At 37.7% G+C, this 26,382-nt stretch overlaps 1 protein-coding gene across 1 annotated transcript in view; it reads left to right on the top strand.

Moving 5' to 3' along the window:
* Positions 1 to 26,382, top strand: part of BABAM2 (BRISC and BRCA1 A complex member 2) — a 187,781-nt gene that overhangs the window by 27,258 nt on the left and 134,141 nt on the right. The window contains exon 4 of the mRNA XM_075412827.1: positions 9,598 to 9,692. Within this exon, the coding sequence (XP_075268942.1) occupies positions 9,598 to 9,692 (95 nt within the window). The remainder of the gene's footprint in view (positions 1 to 9,597; positions 9,693 to 26,382) is intronic.

Raw genomic sequence — 26,382 nt, forward strand, 5'->3', positions numbered from 1 at the left:
GTCCAGCGGAGGGCTACAAGGATGGTGAGGGGACTGGAGCATCTCCACTACGAGGAGAGGTTGAGGGAACTGGGCTTGTTCAGCCTGAAGAAGAGAAGGCTGCGAGGGGACCTTATAAATGCCTACAAATATCTGAAGGGTGGGTGTCAGGAGGATGGGGCCAAGCTCTTTTCAGTGGTGCCCAGTGACAGGACAAGGGGCAATGGGCACAAACTGAGGCACAGGAAGTTCCGTCTGAACATGAGGAGGAACTTCTTCCCTCTGAGGGTGACGGAGCACTGGAACAGGCTGCCCAGGGAGGTTGTGGAGTCTCCTTCTCTGGAGATATTCAAGACCCGCCTGGACAAGATCCTGTGCAGCCTACTGTAGGTGACCCTGCTTCGGCAGGGGGGTTGGACTAGATGACCCACAGAGGTCCCTTCCAACCCCTTCTATTCTGTGATTCTGTGAAAAGAAGCTTCATTGGATGATGTTGCTTTAGAGAATGGTATCATGTTTTCTATGGCACTGTAGTAACTCTTATTTATCACCATACAGGGCCCTATTGTTACATTCTGAGATCTTAAAGTCTTTAGTTGTTTTTAAGTGAGAGACTAGAGTTGTTCCTGATTCATAAAGGAAAATTAGTAGATTAAAATGTCCATATGCAAGGACATAGGCATACAGATTTTACTAATACACTGAATTACTGTAGTCCAGTTAAAGTACCTAGAAATATGATTATGGACTATGCATTAAATTTCAATATTTAGAAACCAGCTTTTTTTTCCCCCACTTCTTATATTTTAAATATCACATAAGCAATTAAACAAAACAACTATAATGCTACTGTTCTTCTCTGCCTTTGCAAAACCCAAAACACACATTTTAACCATGCTCTATATTTTAACCTGATAAGTGAAAGTGATTTAAGCAAGTGTATCTTTTCCAGAGGTACCTAATAATAGCAGTGAATTCAAGCAGTAAAAGTTCGCATTTCAGCATTACATCTTTGAAAATGCTGAATGAAAATCATTCAGTCTCATGGCGTGTGGAGTAAGTAGTGAAGTGAGCAGATTCAAAGCTTTAAGAATTTTGTATTCAGATCTGTAATGATGGCAGGGGATGATGGCCATAGCGTGCAACCAGAGATTTGTAGATGCTTTGTTGTAGGTTGCTGCTAGATATGTTATCTTTCAAGGGCAGCGTATTTCTGCGAAGGGAAGTTTTGAAATCTGTAAGAGTGAAAAGATTGGCTGAAAATGTTCAGGATCTCCAGTTTATGGTCTTCATTATGTGGTGCCCAATGCAGGCTGAAGTGTGTAGTTCCTTTGTGGTTTGTGTTACATCCTTTTTGCAACAGATCAGATCTTTGCATACTATCAATCATAACCGCTGCCACTGCACAAATACCCTAGTATGAATCCTAGTGTGTTGAAAGCTGTTGGTATGCTACTTTAGGGAAGTATAATTGCATAGTCACAGTCCTGTTTTCCGAAAGACCAGGAAGTTCACTGTTTTTTAAAAAGGGGGAAAGTGTACTTGCAGGCAAGGCAGTGGCTGACTACTTGTAGTGTGAAGTAATTGTTTTGTTAGCCTTGGTAAGATCAAACATCCTGTGAGTTAAGAATGGCTTCTTGGTAATTTTAATATGTTTTCTTGAGATCCACTTAGCTATTTAATTGTTTTTTTCAGATGTCATATTCACCTTACTCTTGCATGTATTCTGAGCTGCTGGAATGTTATACTGAACAGTTACTCAGCTGCAGCCAGGAGCCTTGGAGATATCCACAGCTTTATACTGGAGAAAATATGATGTCAGTGTTGGAATAAATTAGTTTGTCATACTAATTGTCTTCCATCACTCTTCAGAAATTTTTAAATGGTACTTTCAGAGAGACACTTTTACATTTTTTTCTTCTGTAAGGAAAACCGTAATTTTTGTGTTGTCATGGTGAGAATGGTTGGAAAACTTGAGCCTATTCTTGCTAGACTGTCAATTAAAATCTGAGACAGCCATATTGTTTTTATTAATTCATCCCGCACTCAATGCCACTACATTAAGCTCAGTGCATTTCTTTATATTTGAAAATTTTCAAAGCTCTTAATAGGAGTTTTAACTTCAAAAAGATTGTCTGTAATATCCTGTAAGAGGTTGAACTTGTGTTCCAAGAACAAAACTTATTCTAAGTGGTATGCAGAGCTGTCTTTTATTGCTAAATGGACAACCATATCTGATGAGTAAAGTTCGTTATCCTTTCTTGGAGAAGTATGTGTGTATTTTGAGGTGAAGTGTTTTGTAATTCTTGCAGACATATTGATCTTCCTTGCTAAAACATCAAGGCAGATGTCATAGTAGAAATTGTCAGGACAAGCAGATTTATAAGCTGTAATAGTCTTTTTGAATAATATTGATATTTAAAATACATCACTAAGAATCAATTCCTTCGTCGTTTCAATTTTTTCCAGCAAACACTGGAATCTCTTGGGTTTGGTTTTCCATTTTCACCCAAGCTTTCACTGCTTTGTGCTACTAAGAGAGCCTGACTACTTTTTTTTTTTTTTGCCTGTGCTCTTCACGTTTTCTTTTACAGGCATTGATGCCTCCCTCCCTCTCTGTCCTTGAGTGCTGTCATCTGGAATTTCATGGTGATTAAACAATGTGTTGCCCTTGCGATGCTACTGTTCTCTGTCGCCCCTTGAACTCTAGTATTTTCGTCTTCTGTCGGATTTTCACTGTTTTTATGTGAGTGGATTACATCTCTGGGTTCTACTTCCACCACTTTGGTTTCCTTGATCCTGAAAAATGTTTCTTTTGTCTCGTTAGGAGCTTAGTTTTTCTTTTTTTTGCTTCTGATTTCTGTTTCTTAGATTCTTATTTTAGTTGTAGACCTTAGAGGAGGAAATCACAGTTTTGCTGCCTAACTAGTCTACGAATAATGCTTATAATGTACTGTACAGAATTTCATGTGCTTTTGTTCCTGTGATGGAATACTTTCAGTAAGTTCATGTAGTCTTCCTGTGGCTTTCTACTTTAAGGAATTAATTAGAAACAAACAAAATGATAAATACAGAGAAGAGCCTGACCTCCCTGTTGCCATTTTAAAAGCTGCTTTGCAAATTTGTTTGCTAAACACTTGTTTATTGTGCCAATAAACAATTGTAAAAATGATTTTACAAGTTACTGTAAGATTTTAGATTCTCATAATTAGGTTGCTGCAATGCATGTGTCAGTCTTTTGTGCCTCATTAGGTTATTTTTCACAGGTTTAGGTTATTTTGTGGTTTAGTTGAGGCTCTTATGGGAAGGACTTTTGGTTGCTGTAATTCAGATTGTACTTAGTTGATGTCATTATCTGCATGGTGTCTTTTTGCTGGGTCATGCAAAGTACCAAAGATTTTTTCTGGGCAGTATGTTTTCTGAAGTTTTACCGAATCTTGCTCTACGTGGCAGGAGTAATGAATCTCCTTCCTTTGGTAACCTGTTCATTATCTAATGAATGTGCGTAATAGGAAATGTGGAGAGTGAGTCTGATCTTTTTATTATATTTATTTATTCTTTGAACACAACTTTTACAATGATATTTTGTCATTTTAAATAATCGCTTTTCTCTTACTTGGGTTATTTGCGTTTTTTTGACACTTTTCCTTACCATAGAATTGTAGAATAGTTTGGGTTAGAAGGGACCTTTAAAGGCCATCTAGTCCAACCCCCCTGTGGTGAGTAGGGACATCTTCAACTAGACCAGGTTGCTCAGAGCCCCATCCAGCCTGACCTTGAATGTTTCCAGGGATGGAGCACCTACCACCTCTCTGAGAAACCTGGCCCACTGTTTCACCACCCTCATTGTAAAAAAATTTCTTCTTTTTATCCAGTCTAAGTCTACTGTCTTTTAGTTCAAAACCATTACTCCTCCTGCTGCAACAGGCCTTGCTAAAAAGTTTGTCACCATCTTTCCTATAGGCCCCCTTTAAGTACTGAAAGGCTGCAATAAGGTCTCCCCGGACTTACAGAGGTTTAAAAGTTTAGGCCTCCACATTGGTATTACCATAGTGCTTTCCTAATCTGTTCTTTCCTCCTTTCTTCTCCTGTTTGGGTGCAGTTACTGGTGATGGTCTGCAGTCCATTTGCTTGAATGTATTTGTCCTTCACTTTTGCCTTTCCTTTTCTCACCTACCCCGTGTCTCTGTTTGTTATAACTTCTCCGGTGTTGCATGCCTTTAATTTCTACCAATATCTTATCCCCCCTTCTATTATCTGTTCTCATCTTTGTCCTCTTCAATTCTTAGTACTAAAATTTCTGAGAAAGCAGTTGCCTGGCTACAGAATTGCAAGTAACTAAAGTTGTCCCACTGCCTTCTTGTTCAGCTTGGGATCCAGCTCATTTAGTTTTACTCCATTTTTGCAGATTTGCCCACTTTACAACAGAACATAATTTCTCTTTCTGTACATAGTCTTACACCTCTTTTTTATTTCCTACAGCAGTATTTGTCAGTTGAAATTAAAGGAAAAAAAAACCCCACACATGCAACCCTTTGCCCAAGAACCAAATAACCACCCTGTAAATCCTTCCTGTATCTTTTTTCTTTTGTTGGAAAAGTGGGACTTGATTCGCTTGCCTAACTGTAGGTGTCTAGCTCTGTTTGAAGTTCCCTAGGGTATCTTGCTTGGCTTTTTCAGCTGCTGACCCAAAGGGCACTGACCTGTCTGAAAAACCTTGTGTCGTAGCTTTCAGTACTACCAAACTTACAGTATGGTTAAAAAAAATAAGAAAAATACCCCAAAAATTAAGGTATCAGGAGAGGAAAAACTGTATATAGGATAGGCCAATGGAAAGGAACTGTAAGGATTTAAGAAATTTCTCAATTTCAGACTTACACCTATCTTACTTGTAGTCAATCCTTACCGCTTTGTTAGAATTGCTTATGCATTTTGGTAGATGAAAGAAGAACTGTGTGTGTTAAAAGAAATGATAGATTTAAATATTAATGTTTCTATCTTTTTGTCTGTTGGGAGCATATTAACTTTTCCTTTGAAATGCTGTGAAGTAAAATATTTCAAAATGTAATGCTCTTTGCCCGAGGAGAGAAAAGGAAGAGAAAGCAATATTTTTGGATAATGAAAAGCAAAAGATGTATAATACATCCTTGGAAATTTATCTCTGACTCCATGGCTTAAACTTTATTGAAGTTATTTTAAATTCTGTGGTAGCTTTTAATTGGAAATGTAATTCCACTGAAGTAGTAATTAGCTAGTGTAGCTTCAGAAATGAGATAAATGCGGTCTGAGTGTGAAGGCTTTGCTTGCATTGTTCTTACACTGGAATGGTCATGGTCAGTAGCGCTGTGCAACACCGCACGGTTTGCCTTCTGTGAGAGGAATAAGGGCAGAGTTGAAACTTGAGGAACTACATACTCAAGCGCTGGAGGGGCAACGAAAAGGGTATTTGTTTCATTTAGGTGAGAAGGGGAGAGAATGCAGGGCTATATTGACTTTTTTGGTGGTTTTGCTTTCAAAATTAAGATGGTAACCATTCTCAAACTATAAGCACAATAATTTTGAAATTGGCTTTGCTGGTTGAAAATTTTGTGGTTTTGCCCTAGCACAATTATATTTGAAGAGAGTAAGCCACAGATAATATCATCTAAGTGTTAAATAAAGTAGCTGTTAAAAAAATTGATATTTCTACTAGGTCAGGACAAACTAGTAGCAGGTGACTCAAAATATTTAACACCTTCCATTTTGTAAGCTCACCGCAGAGACTAGTGTTAATATTTATGTGAAGTAAACCAGATTGGCTGTTGCATTGGCCATTGTGATTGCTTAAATACCTTTAATTTCAGTGTAAAGAAGCAGTTTTTATTTATGCATCATAGCCCTGCCAAGCAATCTGTTATCTGATGTTTTAATTTCTCTGATTTGTGGTATTTAACAAGAACAAAACTCAGATTTGGTATTGATTCCCTTAATCTTCAGTCTGACTTGTAAGAGTGTATTTTTGTTGAGAATGTATGACAAGAAAATAGCTCATGCTCATAGTTGCGCATAGGGCAAACTCGTTCTGTGGTGCCTAATCTTTCTAGAGTCAAAGGTGTTACTTTTTGTGTTCTAGTATGGTAAATTAAGCAAGGCAGAAGAGAAACTGTATGGAAAGGGAGAGGATGGACCAGAAAAGTTACAGAGGCCAGGGGGTCACGTGTGAGTGTCTAATACAGTTCAAAAAAGGTTCTTTTTTCTTTCCTGTTAGCAACTAGATGAATGTCTTTGGATGGATGGCAGAAGTGAGACTTACTAGAATGAGATTTAACTGAGGGGATGTTATTTTCCTTTTTAAATATGTGAAAAAAATTGTTCTAGGGTCAGATCTTACCATCCTTAATACTAAGATGCTATATTTAACTGATGGACTGAAAACCACTGATGATAACGAAGTATTGCTCTTTTTTAACTGTTTATATTGAAGTGGAAACACAATTCCATTCTGAACGTTTTTGTCTTTATTAATTGTCACCCAGACTGTGCGAGGTTTGATTGTAGCAGAATAAATTAGGGTTCACATTTGGTTAAAAAAACTATGGTACTGTAGGAAGGAGTGTTAATGATTCATTAAATGATATGTTTCTGGTTTAGTTAGAAAATAAGGACAACAGCAGGATTTCTTAGGTTCCATGGAGTTGTAAAATGCTTTGGGTATGGTCTTGGCAGTAGTGTTTTGTGATTTTATGATTAACAAGTACTGAAATAATAGTTTTATTTATTTTGAAGCCTGGAGAACCCTTGAGCCATGTACTGTGTAGTACAAGTAGAAGCAATTATAAGTAACAGGAACTCAAATATCACAATGCTGATTTTGACTCTGGATTCTGGCCTTTGTACTGAATAGTTCTTTGATACCAGTAGTTCATGAAAACTTTTAAAACTAAAATATCTGCTTAGTTGGCCACTCACTGTGGGTATGGAATGATATGCCACTAATATTAAGTGTAAGAAGGGGTGTAGCAGAAGGTAGTAAAGAACAACTATGAGCACGTGAGAGAGGTAATAGATTGGCCAGCTGCAGGTGTGAGGTGCCTGACCCCAGTGTGGCCATGCAACACACCTGAGTGATCGAAGAGGGTACCATCCCCAGCTGCTGGCCCTGGTCCCACAGCAGAGATCACTGCATGGGATATGCAGCTGACCCGAACCCTGAATTGTAAAAGTTTACCACCTACCATGTTAAACTAATAGTGGCAATTTTAATTTACTGTCATACTTGAGCACTGCATGTGATGATGTTCTGGGAGCTGCTGTGAATTCGCTTCACTTCATGTTGATGTAGAACTGATAACACTGGGGAAAAAAAGTTTGTACCTCTGTGAACTTTCACATTGCACCTATGGTCACAGCTTTCCTGAGATTCACTTGTTGCTGTTGAGCTTGCAGAGGTGAATACTGCTTATTGCCAGTCTCACTACTCTAAGCAGTCTTGGAGCCATTTGGTGATGTAGGGTTCTGCAGTTGCTTTTCACTAATCAAATGTGGAGGAGTTTTATTCTAAGCAGCCTTTCGTAGTATCTGCATAGTTGGAGTGCAGTTCCTAGTGAGCTGAGCTGTAGCTGTGCGTACTCTGTTTCATCAGCTCTGTTAAAGCAGAAATGCGGAGAAGAGAAGCATGCGACTAGCAACTGCAATATGAAAAGTGTGTGTTAAGGGAGTTACTTAGCATCACATGGCAAAAACACAGATACAATTCCTTTCTTCAGAGTTGCATTGGGCTACCTAAGTCACAGGCCAGGCTTTTTCATTGTGCGATGCTCCGAGTTATTCATAAAATGCCTCTTTATCTATGAAGCAAAGCTCAGTTAAGGAGTGTATTAAGGCGCTATGTCCTTCAACACATAATCTCGAGTTGCTTGCTCTGCATGTGGAAATTGGTGGGGTTGTTGTAAGGAGGATACATCATTTTTTAATTGTAGTAAATATGAAGAAAAGGGCTCAGTTATGGTGGCATAGGAACTAGCTGGTCTAGTAAATATCAATTTTTCTGAATTCTTCATAGCTGTATTATAGTTTAGTCTGTCTAGTAATTATTTTCTCTAACTTAATGTAGTTGCATTTCCTGTTGCAATTTTATGGAGTTTCCTTTAGGATTGGTGCCTGTTTTGTTCCTCTCTTAAATGAAATAAAGTATTGATTTTGTGTTGACTGTGTTGTATATTTTAACTGGCAGATCTCTACTCTGACCTTCACCCCATACTTACACATGCTCCTGACACTTGTGAAAGGAAGGTAGGAGTGCAGACAGGAGAAACCCACACTGTGCTCTACTGAGTTGCTTGATCAGCGAGTTCATGATTTGGAGTGATACTGTAGAGCATACCTACTGCAGGCTGGCCGTGGACTTCTTGGTCATGAGTGCTCATACTCTGCAAATTCACCTTTACACCATCCTTGCTTCCAGCTAAAGCCAGGATAAGTTTACAGAATATTAGCAATTAAAACGGTTATGTTTGATATCTTGAGATGGTGACATCAGTGACCCAGTGAAAAGGCTTTGTAAGATTTGTTCATCTAATGCTTTTCTCCAGTTCTGCATTCATAATTTTTGAAAAACAAAATAAAAAGTGGTTTTACTTTCTCAGAACAGTATTGTTTATAAGGCTTACCAGTGTAGTTCACTTTGCTGTATAAATTTTAAACAAGTGGTAATAAATTATAGGTACTGACTTCTTTCTTCTAATGCCTGCTGCCTTGCAAATCTGCTTTATGCAAAAGCTCAGAGTTATTATTTCATACCTTAATAAAGAGGAAAAAGTGATTCAAAGGTAGAGAAGTAATGCTAGATACATTTTTTTTTTTGTTCTTGAATTGCGGGTGATTTTTTTAAGCTCTTACATGCAGATGACCTCCTCTTGACCTATATGAACTCTGAAGTATGTTTACTAGTGAAATAATACAACCCAAATTTCTTTGAACTGTCACATCAGTAATTAATTGTATATCTTGTGACACTGGCAAGATGAGAACTCAGTGCCAAGCTGTGATGAAGTTTTATATTTTTAGTTAATTTCAGTCTCTCCATTTAAATGCGTAATACTGCATTTCTCTTGGCCAGAATTTGGATAGTTGGAATGGTTCCTATTGGACTGCTTATTCTGCCTTTTAGGTGTTGGGGGTGGCAAGGAGAAGAGGGAGTAAGTGCTACTAAGTTTTAAAAGCTCTGGTATTTTGAAAATCCTGATCTTGGTAGTTTGCATCTGAGATTTATTTAATATGCAAAACACAGCAGTCTAAATGTGGTACTTCTTTAAAACAAGACCACTTTTCTAACTCTGTATTTTGAGGCAACCCTCAATAGTGCTTAAATTGCTGTTTGAGATATGAAGCAATGATGTATTTCATGTTTCATTGCTTGCAGAGGAGGAAGAAGCAGTGCCTCAGGAATTTGACTTCATCCCCCAAAACATCTGATGCTTCTCTTGCATGTGAATTTTTGTAAAAAATATATGGCTGTATACATAAAATATATTGTAGCTATTGAATTGTATATTTAAAATGTGTATCATGTACAGTATTTATTTATTTGTAAGCACATACATAAACATGCAAACAATGTTTTCATTTATTACTTTACAGGGGATATAATTTTCAATGCTCACTACCCTGACTTGCCACCAGATTTTATCTTTGGAGAGGATGCTGAATTTTTGCCAGATCCTTCTGCCTTGCATGTAAGTATTTCACTGTTTGAGAACCTTGTACCATGCAAAGATACTTGGCTTTTTTAGAATAGCTTCAGCAATAGGAATTTGCAAATAACACAGAATAAAGATAAAAAACACCTTTTATCTCACTGTTATGTGACTATAAACACTTTTTCTTCTAATGTGATTTAAGATGAATCCATAAATGTGTTTTTTTTCAAAAATATTTTAATCAAGATGCCATTTACAATAACTATAGAATGTCTTTAGCAAGATGTCTATTCAGTGTCTGACCATCTTAAAAGATCTGTCTCAGCAAAAAGGAATGATCAATTGTGTTTTTAAAAAGAATTTCTAGCAAAAGTAGCATAATTTTGTGTGGTGATGTTGATTTTTGTTTTCCCATGAGGAAGGATAGAATGAGGTTGTATGTTGGAACCACTGCATCAAAGCAAGTGTTAGTATTGCCATAAAGACAAAGAAATGCCCTTTTAAAATGTGGGAGGGTGAAAAATTAATGAGAAAATGTTTTTACATTTTTACGTATTACTGTGGAAGAAGAAACACCACAACCTGAAACTAAACGTAGTATTCACTATTCAAAATCAGCCTCAAGTAGTAAAGCCTTGTGTGAAGAGGCTAACAATGGTTATGCTTTTAATACACTTCCCCCTCTCAGAAGTTACTAGTAGTTACTAAAGCCATATTAAGGTATTTGGAAACCCAGAGTGTTTTTCTGTTTTACTCTCTCACTCTCTTTGGGCTCCATTCTGCTGCCTTTGCAGACCTGCACCTTCGTTTCTGGGTCAACAGTATCATTTATCAATGGGGTTTGGACATATTTTTTCCAGTAAGCGTCCAGGGCCTGTGGTTATGGTGGAGAGTTTTAGTGGCTGTGTCAGAAACGTATGCCTTCGCCAGAGAGCTCTACTGTAATTCCTGCTTGGTCACCCACACAGCAGGTCGTGATCTCATTTCTGTTTTTTTCTAAATTTTCAACGTTTGTTAGAAAGTTGACCAAAAAAGCAATTGACACTTCAAGTATATTTCATTTTATATGGGTGTATGGGAGCCACGGGCCCAAACATGCATCCAAGAAGTCTCTTTTAATTGAACTTCTCCTGGTGTAGAGCCTTACTAGGGAAGAGACTCTTTGCATATTCCTCTCCGGCAACCTCTCTTGTGCTTTATAAGCATGTCTGCAGTGCAGCTGGGTGATTGCATCAGACATGGGAGCTCCCGAAAGTAAGTCAGAGGCTGTTGTGCAGTACTGTTCAGTGCTGGGGTACAGGTGTCGTGGTGGAAGAACATGAGGCAGTGGCCACAAAGTGGAACATGTCCTTGCCACGTGATGTGACAGATGTGTTGTTTTTTGTTTTTAACTTTATTCACCTCATATGAAGTTATATTGAGAAACTACACAATCTTAAAACAATTTATTTTAATAATTATTTTTAGCATACCTAACAGAATTTTTAAAAGGTGAACGTCTTATTTCTTTTCTTCCACCAATCACTTTCCCGTTAAGCTCACTAACTCCTTTGGGAAGGAGTCATGGTACTGCTGAATAGCTGTTTTCTTAGGCTCGTTTATAGAGAAGATTTTACTTCTCTGTATGGTGGTCTTCTTCATATGATGGTCTACAACTGTTTTCACAATCTTTTATTTACCAGTTCTCCTATTTTCCCTGCTTTCTGTTTTGTTGTTTCACAACCTTACAACCTCTTGAGAAGTATTCACACTAGCAACCACTTTCAGCCATTGGTGTTAAAGGAAGAGGATCACTTTTTAACATGCTGGAAAGCTGAAATTAATAACAAATAGCAAATTAGACTGCTGTGTTTTGCATATTAAATAAAGATAATTTTGGGCATCTTGCAGAAATGCTGTTCAGATGGAATGTGATATGATGCCATATTTCTCATGTGAAAAGAAATCACTAGCACTAGTGGATCCACAGGGAAACCTGCAAATATAAAAACATTCTCAGTTTTCTTTCTTTTTTTCTTACATTGTTCATAATTATACTTCTTTTGAGAGCATTTCTTTTCTTTTGCCTAAGCGCAGAACAGACTTCCCGTCCTCTTCATTGGAAAGTGGCTTGAGGAGCCATTTGCTCCTTGTTGCATAATGAGATATTAACCAGCCTATTTTAAAATTAATTAAAAACAAACCAAAAAGAAATTTGCAAGCCCATAGCTTTCCTTTGGTCATTATGCCTTGCTATAGTATTCACTATGTAAATGTAACCTTTTTTGATAAGGTCCTTGGTCATTCTCCTGCAGTCCATCCTGATGTTACCGGAGCATATTATCTCCACCTTGCAGCTATGGCCTGTATGGTGTATTTTTGTTTTTGCATTCACCTTTTAATGTTCAACATAGTTTGCAGAGTTTTTCTTCACAATGTTACATTAACAATAACTTGCTTATTACGCTAAGTATTTGAATAACTCCATTTCTCCACAGATCTCAGAACTGTTTAATGAAGGTAATTTTAATTGAATTTGAAGATGTTAGCTGAATTTTTTAATGTTAACATATCTTTCTACTGATGACAAGTAAAAATAGATTGGCACGTTGAGCATAATTCAATGCTCTTAATCTTGAGCAATCTTTGAATACTTTTGATGCAACAGTTCCTGGCAATCAAAACAGAGTCTACCATGCACAAAAGCATGTAGATGGTTTTAAATGAGGAGCGCAGTCTCTAACTGAGTAATATGTTGCACCAGATCTGTGGGAATTCTGACGTTGAGCCTTCTGCGCTTCTCTCATCTGCCGGAGTGTCTTGTTTTCCAAGCAGAAGTCGTCACATGCTGTTAGATGGCTGGAGTCAGGCATTATGCTTAGCTTGAAGTGAGAACCAGGTACTCCAGATTCCTCAAGCTCGTGTGGCTCTAGTAGAGGCTGTGAGTAAACCTCCCTGAAGACATTTGAATGGCTGTACTGCAGATTGCTTCAGTCACTCCTTCAGTTTCCATGGCCGTGGGCAGACCTTCTAGTTAAGTTTTCATCTAAGCGTGGTAACAGGTGTTCAGTTAAGCAGCTGCTAGCCAGATAGCTAAAACAAGATTCCAGAAATGCTGCATTTTAAAAAGGAGATGCTGTAGGTCAAGACTTCATAGTATTTTTTTTTTAAAAGAATTCCTATATGGTTGGGCCTGTGTTTCAGCAGTGGGGTGATATGTTGAGCGCTCGTGCCACAAGCAGAGCTAATCAACTGCTTTGTTAAAACTGGTATTGCAATTGCAGAATCAAGTTGAAAATCTTTATTGAAACTCAGCTTTGCTGCTGTGTCTTGTGCAGATATTAAAGTCACTTCAGTTTGAAACTCAAATTGAGTATCGAGTTCAGCACTGCAAAATACATGCTTTGTTGCGTGCCTTACCAGAAGCAGTTACTCTGTTGGTTGCAGGGTCTGATTGTGTGTATTCTGATCTGTTAGAAGGATATAGACACTGAGGAGCAACACAATAGAGGGGCAACTGTTCCTTTTATTTTGTTTTGTCATACAGCTTTAATTACAGTCAGAGGACTAAATTCTTTAGGTTGGTGATGCTCTTCATGCTCGAACCATTATTAGAAAGAAACATTTATTTTTTATTTTCATTAAAAATGTCCTCACCTATCGTATGCATTTGATATTTGTGTGTATAGTATGCATAAATAAAATCAGCTTCTCAGAATGTAAATAGAAAAGTTCTTCCCTGCTCTAGTGTTTATTCATTTTGGGTGACAAGTATTAGAAATGTATTTTAAAAACAACCTATGATTCACACTGTTCTGATTAAAAATTCAGTTGGCACAAAACAAGATTAGTGATTGTGTACGGATGAGATTAATTTGGAGCTCATTACAATGACGCCAGTTTGAGTAACAAGAATTGTTTGTTATGTTAGCCTAGTTGATTGTTAATGTGAGCCAGTTAATAAATGAAGTGCTTATGCAAAACGTTAACCCTATTTTTCCAATGATTTTGAAGTATATTCTGTTTGGCAAAGAGGAGACAATAGCAGTATATGCAAGCTAACTGAGAGTTTAAGGATTGGGGTTTTTTAGCATCCTACTTCAGGTCTCCGGCTAGTCTCCCCAGGATTATTCTGCCCATCCATTGCTATTGAAAAGGCTCCATTAGCCTTAGTGGGGATGGAGGCAAGAGGACATTAGTGTTCCCTGAAACCCAGTAAGTGTGCAATGTGTCCTTTTGGGCTAGTATGTATGGGAATACGTAGAGCTGCATTCGTGTGGGAGTAGGGCATTGCCGTCACAGAACTTCAGAGAATTGGCCACTGAGGTTCTTGTGCCAGTACATAGTGTTGGGAAGATTGTTTCCTCTTGTCTAATTGTTAATACTGAGTACAGATTTTAGTCATTGTGGAGCTGATTCAGCTAATTGTGCTATTCAAGTGTATCGGCTGGCATACTTTATATCTTGTGTAGAGCAGCGTTTATTTTAAATTCTTATATTTGTAGTTATTAGACTCTGTATTTATCATTTGGCTGTATGATGACTGTCAGGAAGGCTGTACTGTTTTCTGTGGCTCTGTTCAAAATCTTAATCATTGTTACTGTCGACTTGCTGAGTTAGCTTTTAATGGGTAGTGAAGAGATCCTTTCAATATCTCCCTCTTCCTTACTTGTTCTTTATTTACTATCAGGTGCATGAGACAGATGTTTAACAGCATCAATTGTTCCTGTGCTCACAGTAGCTATAAAAAAGCCCAAACTCCCCTTATATTAGCTACTGCCATTTGAACTATTTTGTTCTATAAAGTCTGGCTGTTGTATTGTTGGCAAAGATGCAAGTGTAATGTGTTCTAGTATGAAAGCCCCTGCATAAGGGCAATGAGCACGATGGTTTTCAGAGTATGACTTTAAACATTAAAATCGCAGCAGTGGCTTCTCTTTGTCTGGGAGACGTGTGGGTAAGTTCAAACTATTTTAGTGTTACTATCTCTTCTGCTTGCTCTATTTGGGATGGCAGCAGCAGATTTCATTCTTCTACCCCTAACCTACCTCTCTTCTGCTGAAAGCCTTAAATTACTTTGGTTTCAGGTGGACCTGGGGAATTTAAGTGAAACAGAATGCAAAATTGATCCTGCATTTTATTAGAAGATTTTTTTCTGATTTTGAACTTCTTTATATTCACATTTTTTGTGCTCACTCTTCAGTCATGTCTTGACTTTATATTCAGGGTGTGTTTTGATAGTTTATAATCCAGTGCTATTTGGTGTTTAATTTTCTAAAACAAACGTGAAATCTGAAAACTATTTATGACTGTCCTTCTATATTGATCCTACCCATTTGTATATATTGAGGATGTACGTGTGTGTGTGCTTATATAGACATTTATATAATAACCTATATATAAGGTGAAGTTCTTTATATGCATGTGGTCTCTGAGGCCTTACTGATGTTTCTCTGGTATGGATGGGCAATGGTGACAAAGTCACATTTTATACCATGAGAAGAGTAATTTAATTCAGGAACTTTCCCAGCGGAAGGACCTTTTGGCTGGTATTGTTGGCGTTTATGGTATACATTTTTGTCCATGTTTTCAAATGATAGAGCTGTGCCAGTACAACATTCTTCTTTAGGCCAGATCTGAAAGAATCTGATTTTGAATGTATTTTGGTCTGGTTTTGGTGTCTGAGCCCCGCATAGTTCCCCCAGGGAATCTTCATTTGTTTCCTTGACCCAGCTAGTAAGAAGTGTCACAAACCAGGCACGGGTTTTATGTCTTTGTTTTTGCTGTGCTTGTACTGGGTTTAAAATGAGAAATTCTCCAAAGAGGATTCAGACTGGGAATCCTCTCCTGGAGAGAGAGTGTTAGGATGGTCTGTGTAGCCGTGTGGTAAAGCTGGTGGCTATACAAACACTTCAGCAGAAAGAATTCAAGAGACATGACAGAAAACAAGCTTTTCCTGTCATCTTTCCGTCTCCTCTTCCTTCAAGGCTACACTGGGAAATTATTCCTTTTTCTTCTTGTTTTAGTCTTCTGAATTTCTCTTCTAGCCTTTCCATTTTGTTTGTCCTCTTTGTGCAGAATTGTTAGTGTTTATAGGACTGAGTGTGAGTTAGTTACCTTGTATGACTTTGTCATTTTATGTTAATGGCAAGTCATTGTATATATTTACTTCACTTCCTTTTTCTAAAACTTCAGCATTTCCTAGCACGGTTTACAAAACTTGGCTTTCTATCTCAAAGTGTAAGCAGAAGAGAATATGCTGAGGTCAGAAGTTCTGGTTTAGTTAATCACAATGTTTTGGCTGGACTTTTCACCTAGCAAATTCAGAAATTGAAAAAAATCTACAGTTTGATACTTTTCGTTTAATTTTGAGGAAAGAAAATACCTGATAAGAAAGGCGAAAATACCTGGCTTGTTTAAATCTTGCTGGTGTAGAATGCAAAATTAGTTCCACTAGTTCTCTGAAGGGCTCAGTGGGGAAACATTTCGTTTTTTGGCACAAGCTTCTCTGATAATGCAATTTCTCCCTAGAATATGGAAAATCTAGAATATTAGCTCGTAAAATATAGTATTCCGGTCCAGGAAATACTAGTCTTGGGAGAACATTAGGAATGTGCATGGATCATTTGACTGAAGGATGACAAAGTGGGAGAAAATATTTTTCTGCCATAGTAATATGCATGTGATGAGAAACTTAATCATTGTGTGCTAGTGGAATAGGGGAAAAAAACATTTAATGGTTTTCCATTCATAATGTTGTGTTAGGAAAAAATAAAAACAGATAATTTTCATTTGTCATATGGATTTGACCATCTTTCTCATGGTCATACAGCTAGATGAGCCAGAAGGTTAGACCAGAATAACAGGGTGCTTAAATCTTAATGTAAAGCCTGAAAAAGATGTTTAGGCTTATGTTTCTTTCAAGCTATGTCTGTTTAGCTTATACCTGAGCCCAGAGCACTGGCCTCCTGAGTTTCTGGATCTTCTCTTGAATTCATGTTGAGCTAAGCTTGATTTCTCAGTGAATTCACTCATTCTTAGGTGAGCTACAGTTGCTACCAGGCTTGAGAGAGAGTGCTGTCTCTCTGCTAGAACCAAACTGCACTGCCTGGATGAGTGTTCTTTCTTTTGCTACTCTAGTGTAAAATGGAGTAGCATATCCTGAAGTTCTAGCAAGTGCGGGAGGAGCGCTTACATAGGTAGGTCTTATTTGAGAGCTGCAGTAGGAGCACTAGCAAAAAAATTGTCATTTGTCTCTTAATAACCAGAGTTCTTGCATGGCAGAAGGGATTGTGGGCTTACCTTTGCAGCCTCACTCTTCTCTGACCCTGCGGGCCCTGGAGACGGGAAAGGCTGGAGGTGGGACAAGCTTGCATCCAGTCCTGTGTGTGGGAAATAGCTGAACACGCTGTCAGTGAGCTGATAAACCAAAGCTGAGGCTGTGCCTCAACTTTTACTCTTTATATAGTCAGAGCTCTGTTAGATAGCTTCGCCAGTATATTTTTTTTTAATGCTGTTCAGCAAAGTACCCTGGCATGACTGAAGTTTCAATGCATTTCAAACTTAGTTGTTTCGTTTCTTACCCACTTTGTTTGATTTTGTGCTTTAATTAATGTACTGGTCCAGTCAGATACTCTCTATTTTCATCTTCCTGATATTCCTTCCAGTTCTTCAGGATGTTTGCTTGAGTTTGTGCAAACTCCTTGATAGCGCCAGGCAATTGATCTCATTATGACACTTAGCCCAAAAGTTTCAAGATTTCCTCTAGAAGCCCGTTTCAACATCTGATGGTCCTCCAGTCCATTTATTCTGTAGGCTGTGAGAATACCCCATCAGAGATACAGTCAGTCTGTATTAGTACCCTGTACTAATATATCTTGCCTTAAGGATAAGTGGAGTCTACCACTATGAACAAGAGAAAAATCTAAGTTATTGACTGTGTGGTTATGTTAGATAACTAACCTGGGGGGGGTGGAGGGGGGAGGAAAGCCTTTGAATGTTCTTTAAGGGATAATTGGAGTCACTGAATCTGCAGTGACTCTGGGTCTGTGACTTGCTCCCTCCCAACATCAGTTCTTCATGTTCCTGGATATTTTCACAATGGCAACTCACAGTCCATGAAGACAAAACAAAAGCTGCTCCTTTGCCTCATCCTTTCCATCACTTTTCAGAGTCTTTGACCACTTTCAGGGACTTTTCACCACTTCTCATTTAAGCAGCTACGCCTGGCAACTCTTCCACTACTTGTTTCAAAGAATCTGCGTCTAGTGGTATCCCCTTTATGATCAGAGTATATTACTGTTACTCCTCTTCTGTAAGAACTCTTAAAGGGATTTCTAAACTTTGCAAGAAGAGTGGTTTTAGAAAGCACTTGGAGGAAACTGTGGAACTTGCTCAGATTTTCTTCATATATTGCCCTGCTGTGAACACTGAATTCCTGCCTCTGTCAGCAGTGCTTTTTTGTGGCCAGTCAGGTTGATCTGGTAATGCCCTACTCTCCTTCACTGTCTCTTCCCAGTAGATTTGATAGGCATCAGTTGTTCCTCCAAGAAGGCTTTCTCTGTTATTACTAGTGGTTGCCTGAGGAAACAACAGGATTGAGCAAAAGACAGACTCTTCAGGTGGATGGGATTGTATTGGATGGAAAGTACGTGCTGCAGCATAACTTCAGATTGCCAATTACCAGACACTGATGCCTAAATACATTTATGTATTTATATGTATATATGATATACCTGCTTTGCGGGAAATAAAGACCTTACTAGTGGTAAGGATGGTGTAATGAATTCCAGCATCTCATTGACTTTCAAGTCATCATCAGTTTAAACCAAAAATATAAAGTTGGATATCACAAGCTGGACATATGACAGCAGAATGTCTTTTGTTTGGAAGTCTGTGAGTGCAATCATAAAATCATAGAATTGTTTAGTTTGGAGGAGACCTTCAAGATCATCGAGTCCAGTCATTAACCTAACACTCTCAATTCCATCACTAAACCATGTCCCTAAGGTCCGCATCTATATGTCTTTTAAATACCTCCAGGGATGGTGACTCCACCACTTCCCTGGGCAGCCTGTTCCAATGCTTCACAATTCTTTCAGTGAATAAATTTTTCCTAATATCCAATCTAAACCTCCCCTGTCGCAACTCGAGGGTATTTCCCCGTGTTCTGTTGCCTGTTACTTGGGAGAAGAAATAATATATATAATAATGTTGGTATTGATAAGTCTTTAATATGAACCAGCAAATCAATAATGTAGTTATGACTGGTTTTTGCTTCAGTTAATTAAAATATAATCATACTTCAACAATGTTTTATTAAAATTTGCAAAAAAGTTGGTATTAGAGAAACTGGCAGAAGGTTAAAGGATTCTGGCCCTGATGTGTAATGATACTGGCACAATATACTCCACTTCCTCACAAGAACTCTAGAACAGTAAGAAATGGCTTGGCTTGAAGGCAACAGCTTGTTAACTTTCTAGAAACACATTTACAAGATTTTTTTTTTTTTTTTTTAAGCAAATCTAGCACAGTCTTCCTGAATTGAGAATATATTTAAATTCAATGTGGTATGCCCATGGAAGTCAAGTAGTCAAGTTGTTGCGCCACAAGAATTCATTTTTCTGTAGAGAAAGTCGGTCATTGCGTATGAATATGCAAGCAGAACAGACTTTTAAATTAACTGATTACAGAAAGTCAGAAATAATCATTCTGTCTGATAATGCAGTTTCGTAGTTGATTAAATTGTAGACTGTGAATTCTGTTATAATTTGTAATTGTACTTTTCTCCAATGGGATTAGTTTTAAGTTTGGGACCCTGCAGGTTCTTTGCGTCAGAAGACATTGTTGGGGCAAAGAAATGTCTTCGCACTTAGGGTGATTTTCAAGAAAAAGATCGATCCATTTCCCAGAATGGATGAGGGTGCAAACTTTCTTTTCTTTTCTTTTCTTTTTCACTGCTCTAAGTTTCAGCCTGTATTTGTTTCAAAGCCTCTCTTTGTTTTACTCATTCTTTACATGCTTTTAACTCTGTGTTTCCTTGCTATCATCTTCATCTCAGATCCTCAGGCATATCTGCTCTTTTTTAAAGATAACTACAGAGATATAGTTCAAATTTAGTCAACATCTTGTCTCTTTTGTTTTCAGTATTAGTGTTCATACAGTTTTACATTAATTTTGCCATGTACCTGTCTTCTCAGAGATGTAGTCTTTACTTAAAGAACCACATGAGTGTTCTTTTCTTATACTGCTTTTTTGATAAGAGATAACTAGTTTGTATTAATTTGTCTGGTATAGTAGAGAAATAATTTTGATGTCCAGTATTTTATAGTGTACACAATGGTATTTTGTAAATGTTTTCTTTACAGGGCCTTGGAAATACAGTCCCTAAACTCTTTTGTATTACAAATGTGAAAATAAAGATGGAAATGCTGCTTGGCCAGTGAGATCCACCATGTGATATATTGTTCTTACTTTATGGGATTCTGGGAGAGGGAAGAATGGTTAGAAGAAAACAGTTTTGCATGTGCCAAACAACAATAAATGCTCAAGGGATGTTAGTGGACACTGACCAAAACATAAGCTGTGAAGGTTCTGCCTCTTCACTGTAGCTAAAATTACTTGTTTTGACAGGAAAGGAAAAACCCCAAGAACTGGTAAGAGTGAAAGACTTGCTATTTAAGAAGGGGCTCTTGAGGTAAAGCATTAACATTGAGGCAGTGGTCTGTTCTCTGGTCCACTGAGGGGCTGAGGAGTTGGGGCCTGTTCCCACTATCATCAGTGCATGATGAGTAAGCTTTCGGTGAGAGATGCATGTGTGTATGTTTTGTGTTGAAATTAATCTTGTCTTCGTGCTTTGTTCCTTTTACTTGGCATGTCTGGTTAAGTATGTATGCCTCTGGTAAAAGTGCTGTGTACTCACGTGGATTAACTGATGATTAGTGCACTGGATTCCCTATCCTGGGATTTATACGTGCTGAGGGAATTAAGAAATTCCTTCTCAGAACAGGTAAAGGTACCATCTGCTTTCTGAGAGGCATGTGCTGGGAGGTCTGGAAAGGAACAAAACTTGCTCTAATCCCTTAGCAAAGTAGGACAAGAAATACTTACGCATGCCAAGTCTTTAGGAGATTAATTAGATAGTATTGTACTCTCTCTCTTTTGGTAGTAGGCAGTTGTAGCTTTTAAGGGTCTGATTAGCTTGTAAGAGAGCTCTGGGGCAGAAACAGCTAGACTTTTCCAGGAAGAGTGCACAGCTTAAAAATGCTCTTCTGGGCTCAGCTTCACAGTTTCTGCATCTCCAGAGCACCCTTAACGGACAAAGATCAGCTATCTCTTAACTGCTCCTACAGCTGGGCATAGGAGTAATTTGTAGTAACCTTTGGAAGTTGAGTTCACTCCCTTTTTGGGTGAATGGTACTTAAGAGGCAGTGATGCATTTATTCTAGGTGAACGCAAAAGAAAGTTCTCCGTGTGTCGGTTTTGCTGGAGTTTGTTTTGGAGACACCTTGTGTATTGGATCGTTTGTCAAGAATCACACTGTGTGGCCAGTGGAAGAAAAGAGAGAAAATAATTTTATACAAAATGTAAGGTGCTTTTCTGAAAGCAGAGTTAATTTCTTAGTGTGTTGTTTTCCTGCTCTGTATTTTCATGCTAATTCAAAGCCTTCAGGTATTTGAGATTTCAGCTAAGCGTTTATAAGCCGTTGTAATTCCTGCACCCACTTTTCACAGCCTCTCACTAAAAATAAAAAATAAAATAAATACTGACTATCTGAGGCTTTGCTTTATGCAAACTTTTTGTCTGTTGTACACAATAGCTAGTAGAGCACACAAGGTCTGTAAAGTCTTTGGTTGTATTTGCCATGACAGAAGTGCTCCTGAGTTGAACTGTTCTTATGAAACGTTAAGTTTTGATGTTTGCTTGTGCCCAAAAATGATCATTTCAGGCAGATAACTCCAGAAAGTTGTTCCAGTGGTGGTTTGGGGGAGGGGGATATGAAGAACCTGTGAAAATAAGATGACAAGTAGATGGCATGTAGGTTTACAGTGATTGATTTGAAACTGCAGCCTGTAGGATGTTTAAGTGCTGGCTGCTAAGAAACTGAAGTCTTTGAAGTTGTTATAACACTCCAGCCCTGCAAATACTGTGAAAAATATCTGTTGATAGAAAGATGTGAGCATATGGCAGATAATTATCCTATGCCTTTTTCTGTGAGCAATTTCCCTGTGGTGGTCCATGAAGACTATAGCAAAGGAGGGACTGAAACCAGATATCACAGTTTCTAGAGTAATGCTGTAACCACTGGACCTGTATCTCCTCTGTATTTATTGATACGGAGCATAAGTGCTGATATCACAGTGTGATCTTTCTCATTTCAGGTAAAAACTTAGATTGATACTGATTTTAAGCCACTGTAGGATGCAAGTTTTGTGCATGTGGTGTGCAGAGATATAAGCAAAATGCAAATCTGTACTTACATTTTTCTTTATGATAATTCTGGATGAAAGATGCTGTAGAAATGCATTACTGCTGTTACGGGCTTGGGAGGTTTTGTTTACTGACATTTTCTTGTGAAAGTTAATTTCTTGCTTAGAAATATAAAAGTACACTAACTTAAAATAAGATCTTGCTGTTGTTTCCTGTAGTATAGCCAGGAAAAACAGTTACAATCTGTCTTCTTTAAAATCACATTCCTGGAAGATATTCTGGCAACCTGGATATTTAAACACATTTCAAAGAAAAACGACTTCAGATCAATTAGAAATTGTTATTGTATTTTCTTTCTGATAGCATAGAAATATAGTTTGCTGCAGACATTGCTTGGAGTTACGAAATAAGCAATAACTTGTGAAGGAGGCTATGAATTAGCTCCTTATGGAACACGAGGCGCATTATGTTCTGAAAAAAGAGGGACTAGGTGATCACGGACACTGAGTAGTTTGCACAGGTTCTTGATTAGGTTTTTGGAAGGATAAAGGAAAGACTGCAAAGCACAAAATGTTCCAGAACAAAACTTAAATGTGGTTTCTTTGCCAAAAGTTGGATAGTATGGCTACTTTGGAAAGCTGAATTCTGCACGTCTTTGCTAGTAGGGCTGAGAAGCTACTTTGTGGGGGTTTTCACTTGCCTCGCCTCTGAAAAGATCTCATTAAAACTGATACTGTGTGGCTGCAAATTTTCTTTGTCTCTTTTTTAAATCCAGCTGGTGTCATTGCTGTTCATTTAAATGAGTTACTGTTGAAATGGCTTAAATTGCACTCTGTGGGTGGCCTTATAATATCTTTACTTTGCCTCTTTATACACACTTTAAGTGAATTCATTTTCTCTACACTTTGGTCGTGTCTGATGGTCCAAAAACCTTTCCCTGTCAAACTGCTCATGTAGTATGCAGCCAGTTCCTGTTGGGAGACAAAATCAAGAGCCAGGGAATTCGAAGATTGACTTTGCACCCTGACAAAATCTGTGGGCTTTTACTTCTTAGTGAAAATCATGCTCTTCAGTGAGCTTGTTTGAATTAATATCTGGCAGATCTTCAGAACAGATCTCCTGAATCATTTCGGGTTTCTTCAGTGTAGACACAACTTAATGGATGCCTGTGGTCTACTAGTCTCTATAATAACTGAATATTATTTTTCTATTTATGTTGCTACACAGCGTGAGGTGGAGGGCAAAGTTAATGGATGTACATACTATTGCTTAATTACTCTAAGGTCTAGATAGCTATTTTCTCCAAGACCTTTTCCTGAAACTTAGTCCAATAATGAAAAAAGTTAGCAATTGCTAGGGAGGCTTTCTGTCACAATAGAGTATTCAGCTTCCTTGTATTGAATTGCTCACAGAGAGGTAGACAGTTATTGGCCATCTTCTGTATGACAGCAGCTACAACTGCATGGGTAACGATGCTTCTGGAGTCTGGTCTTCATCATATGGAAGTTCTCGTTCCATTACTTTTCCTGTAGACAGTTTCAAATTAATTCCCTAATTGGAAACATGGGGATTAGCCAGCCATCAGAGATGATGTTACCAGGCTTATTGTCCACAGGAAAATACGTAGGCATTTTCTGATGCTACTGAACCTGCTACTAAAATAAACTGCTTAAGATGAGGTACAATTTACCTTTTTAGAAAATGAAAGTTACACAAGCTGCAGTGTGGCCAAGCCAAAAGCCAATTAAAAGGTTGAAATTAAGATCTGAAGTGTGGAGTTGCTCCTAGTTTTAGTGGAGATTATGGAGAGACATGTGAGCAGTGTCTAGACAGAAGAGAATTGTTTAATTGAGCCTCTAACTCTGTGCTCAGAAATGACAGGTAGGTTCTTCCATGATACACTGAAAAAAGGATAACATAAAAAATGGTCATAACCAATCTGAGATGTGCACATAAGCCTTCATATGAGATGAATGTGAATGCAGAACTAGTTGCAGATGCACAGTTTGAGGTTGATTCATACTTGTATATTGTTGTACAGTGGGCCACTTTCAGTCCAGCTGGCTAGTTTTTGAATAACTTAGAGTCTGCACTGCAGAGTTGACTTAAAGATATCTGTTGGCAAACAAGACGAGTTGGATCCAAGTCTGGATTTCTTTATTTTACATGCATTAGTGATTGTTCTGTAAAATTTGATTGACTCTCTGGAAAGTCTTCAGAAATCTCATTTCCAATTACAAAAGATTTTTTGAGTGAAATATGTAACTTAGTCTGTCAGTACCCCAGTTAATGTGCTCATTTTTTTAATATGAAATTAATTTTAATTGCAATAATTTTATAGCAATTTCAGATAAAAACTCTCTTTTCAGCATGCATGTGATTTTGGTAAAATGATGTGAATGCATAAATTTTGTTAGGCACAAAATTGAAGGTCCTGGTGAGCAGAGCAGAAGAAGATTTTGATAGAAGCCACAGAAAGCAACCAATCTTTTGCTGTATACGTCCATGCTGGTTATTTCTTTAGAACGGTTTTTCATACCTGCTAGGCTTCAACTCTGGCTGTAGAAAATGAGGTTATATGTGTTTTCATGTTTCCAGGGTTTTTCTGAAGCTGTAGCAACTACAACTCGTAATTTTGAAGTTGCATTCAGAGCGTAATTCTTATGCAAGATCAGAGTTTTGTGGCAGAGCTTGGAGCCATGGAACACAGAAACACTGGAAGCTTGCTTTGCTCTTCTGATGTTTTAAATATTTTAAAATACTTTAAGGGCTCTATTGCCTAGGGCTGGAATACGTCCTTAAGGCAAACAGTCAGAAAGTGAAGCGCACAGGCTGCTACTCTTCTTTATTCCAAAGCCTTTAGTTTAAGATTTTGCTTATTAAACCAACTTCCAAAGTCTAATAGTGTATACAATACTGCATTGCTAAATAGAAGATACGTTATCTCTAAAGAAGGAGGTCAATTTACTGTTGCCGAGACACTACTCATTGACTAAAGTGACAAATCCTTACATGTTCTCAGGAATCATTATAATGATGAAAATGTAGCAATTAAGACATTCTACAAGGGATCAACTGGATAAATATCAAATTCTGCTGTAGTTAGGTTTCAATAATCTATGTTACAGGTAGTTGCTTACTTTGATTTAAAAAACAGAAGGAAGATTAAAGAAGGTGCCATTTGAAACTGAGGGAACAATGTAGCACATTTTGACATAGTGTTGAAATTGGATCACAGTAAAATGGTTTAAAAGTATTTTCAGATGAATGAACACAGTGGTTAGGGCAAATAAGCAACACTTAAAGATATGTAAAAAGAAATGTCGTACATAAACATGTAATTGTATTCACAAGTGTTTGTTAAAATTTATCAATCTAGATCTTCTGGAAAGAATAGCACTTCTGCAAAGTTTACGAAATGAGTAGAAATGTGATGGCCAATTGCCAAATAATAAGCACTACAATAATACAATTCTAAAGATTAAAATTAATGTTTATTTAAATTAGAACTTGTGTTACAGAAAATTTATGTAACCATTGTATATTTACTCTTTCATCAGTGAGAATCCATTGTAATTGATGTACGTATTGGGTGGGTAGTTTAATTTTTCTCCAGGAGATTTGTTTTTATAACCTATTCCTGTGTTGTTTGAGTCTTTAGTTACTGAATGAAATATATTTAATGAGGATCCCACAGTGAAATAATTCATTTTAATTCCTGTGGCTTTAAGGCAATACAGCATAAACACTGTTTTGATGCAGTGTTCTTGAATTCTTTGAAGAGAGCAATATTCTCTAGTTCCGTGCTGGACAAATGACAATGGATTTCCTCTTGCTCTTTTTTTGTTCTGTAGTGGAACGTTATTTAAAAAACAAATGGTTCAGTTGCATTTAGGTCAGTTATTAAAATACTGTTGGTCATTTCCTTTGACAGAACATTTCTATTGTTTTATACCAATGTCATTAGGAGGAAAGGTTATTCCCACTTGTCTGGCTGATATCAATACATACTGGCATATTACATCCTCTGGCTTTCTGGAAATGTTTTATTTGAGCAGCAGCTTGGGAACAGGAAATTTAAGGTTATACACAGTCTAGCTTCAGACTGCATGATACAAAATGTGTTTCCTAGAAGACACTGTCTACCTGACAAACATTCTCTAGTGTTTTGTAGAATCAAATAAGCTTAAATGAGTTCAAGTTGGGAATAAATTTTTACCAGCTGTTAGTGGCAGGCAGGGTAGAGCAAGGCTTTCACTCACTCTGTAGTATGTATTTGAGGAATTTCTATGAACTGTGTTAGTATCTCACCCATTCA

The sequence above is a fragment of the Opisthocomus hoazin genome, chromosome 2 (assembly GCF_030867145.1).
Source record: "Opisthocomus hoazin isolate bOpiHoa1 chromosome 2, bOpiHoa1.hap1, whole genome shotgun sequence".
NCBI lineage: Eukaryota > Metazoa > Chordata > Aves > Opisthocomiformes > Opisthocomidae > Opisthocomus > Opisthocomus hoazin.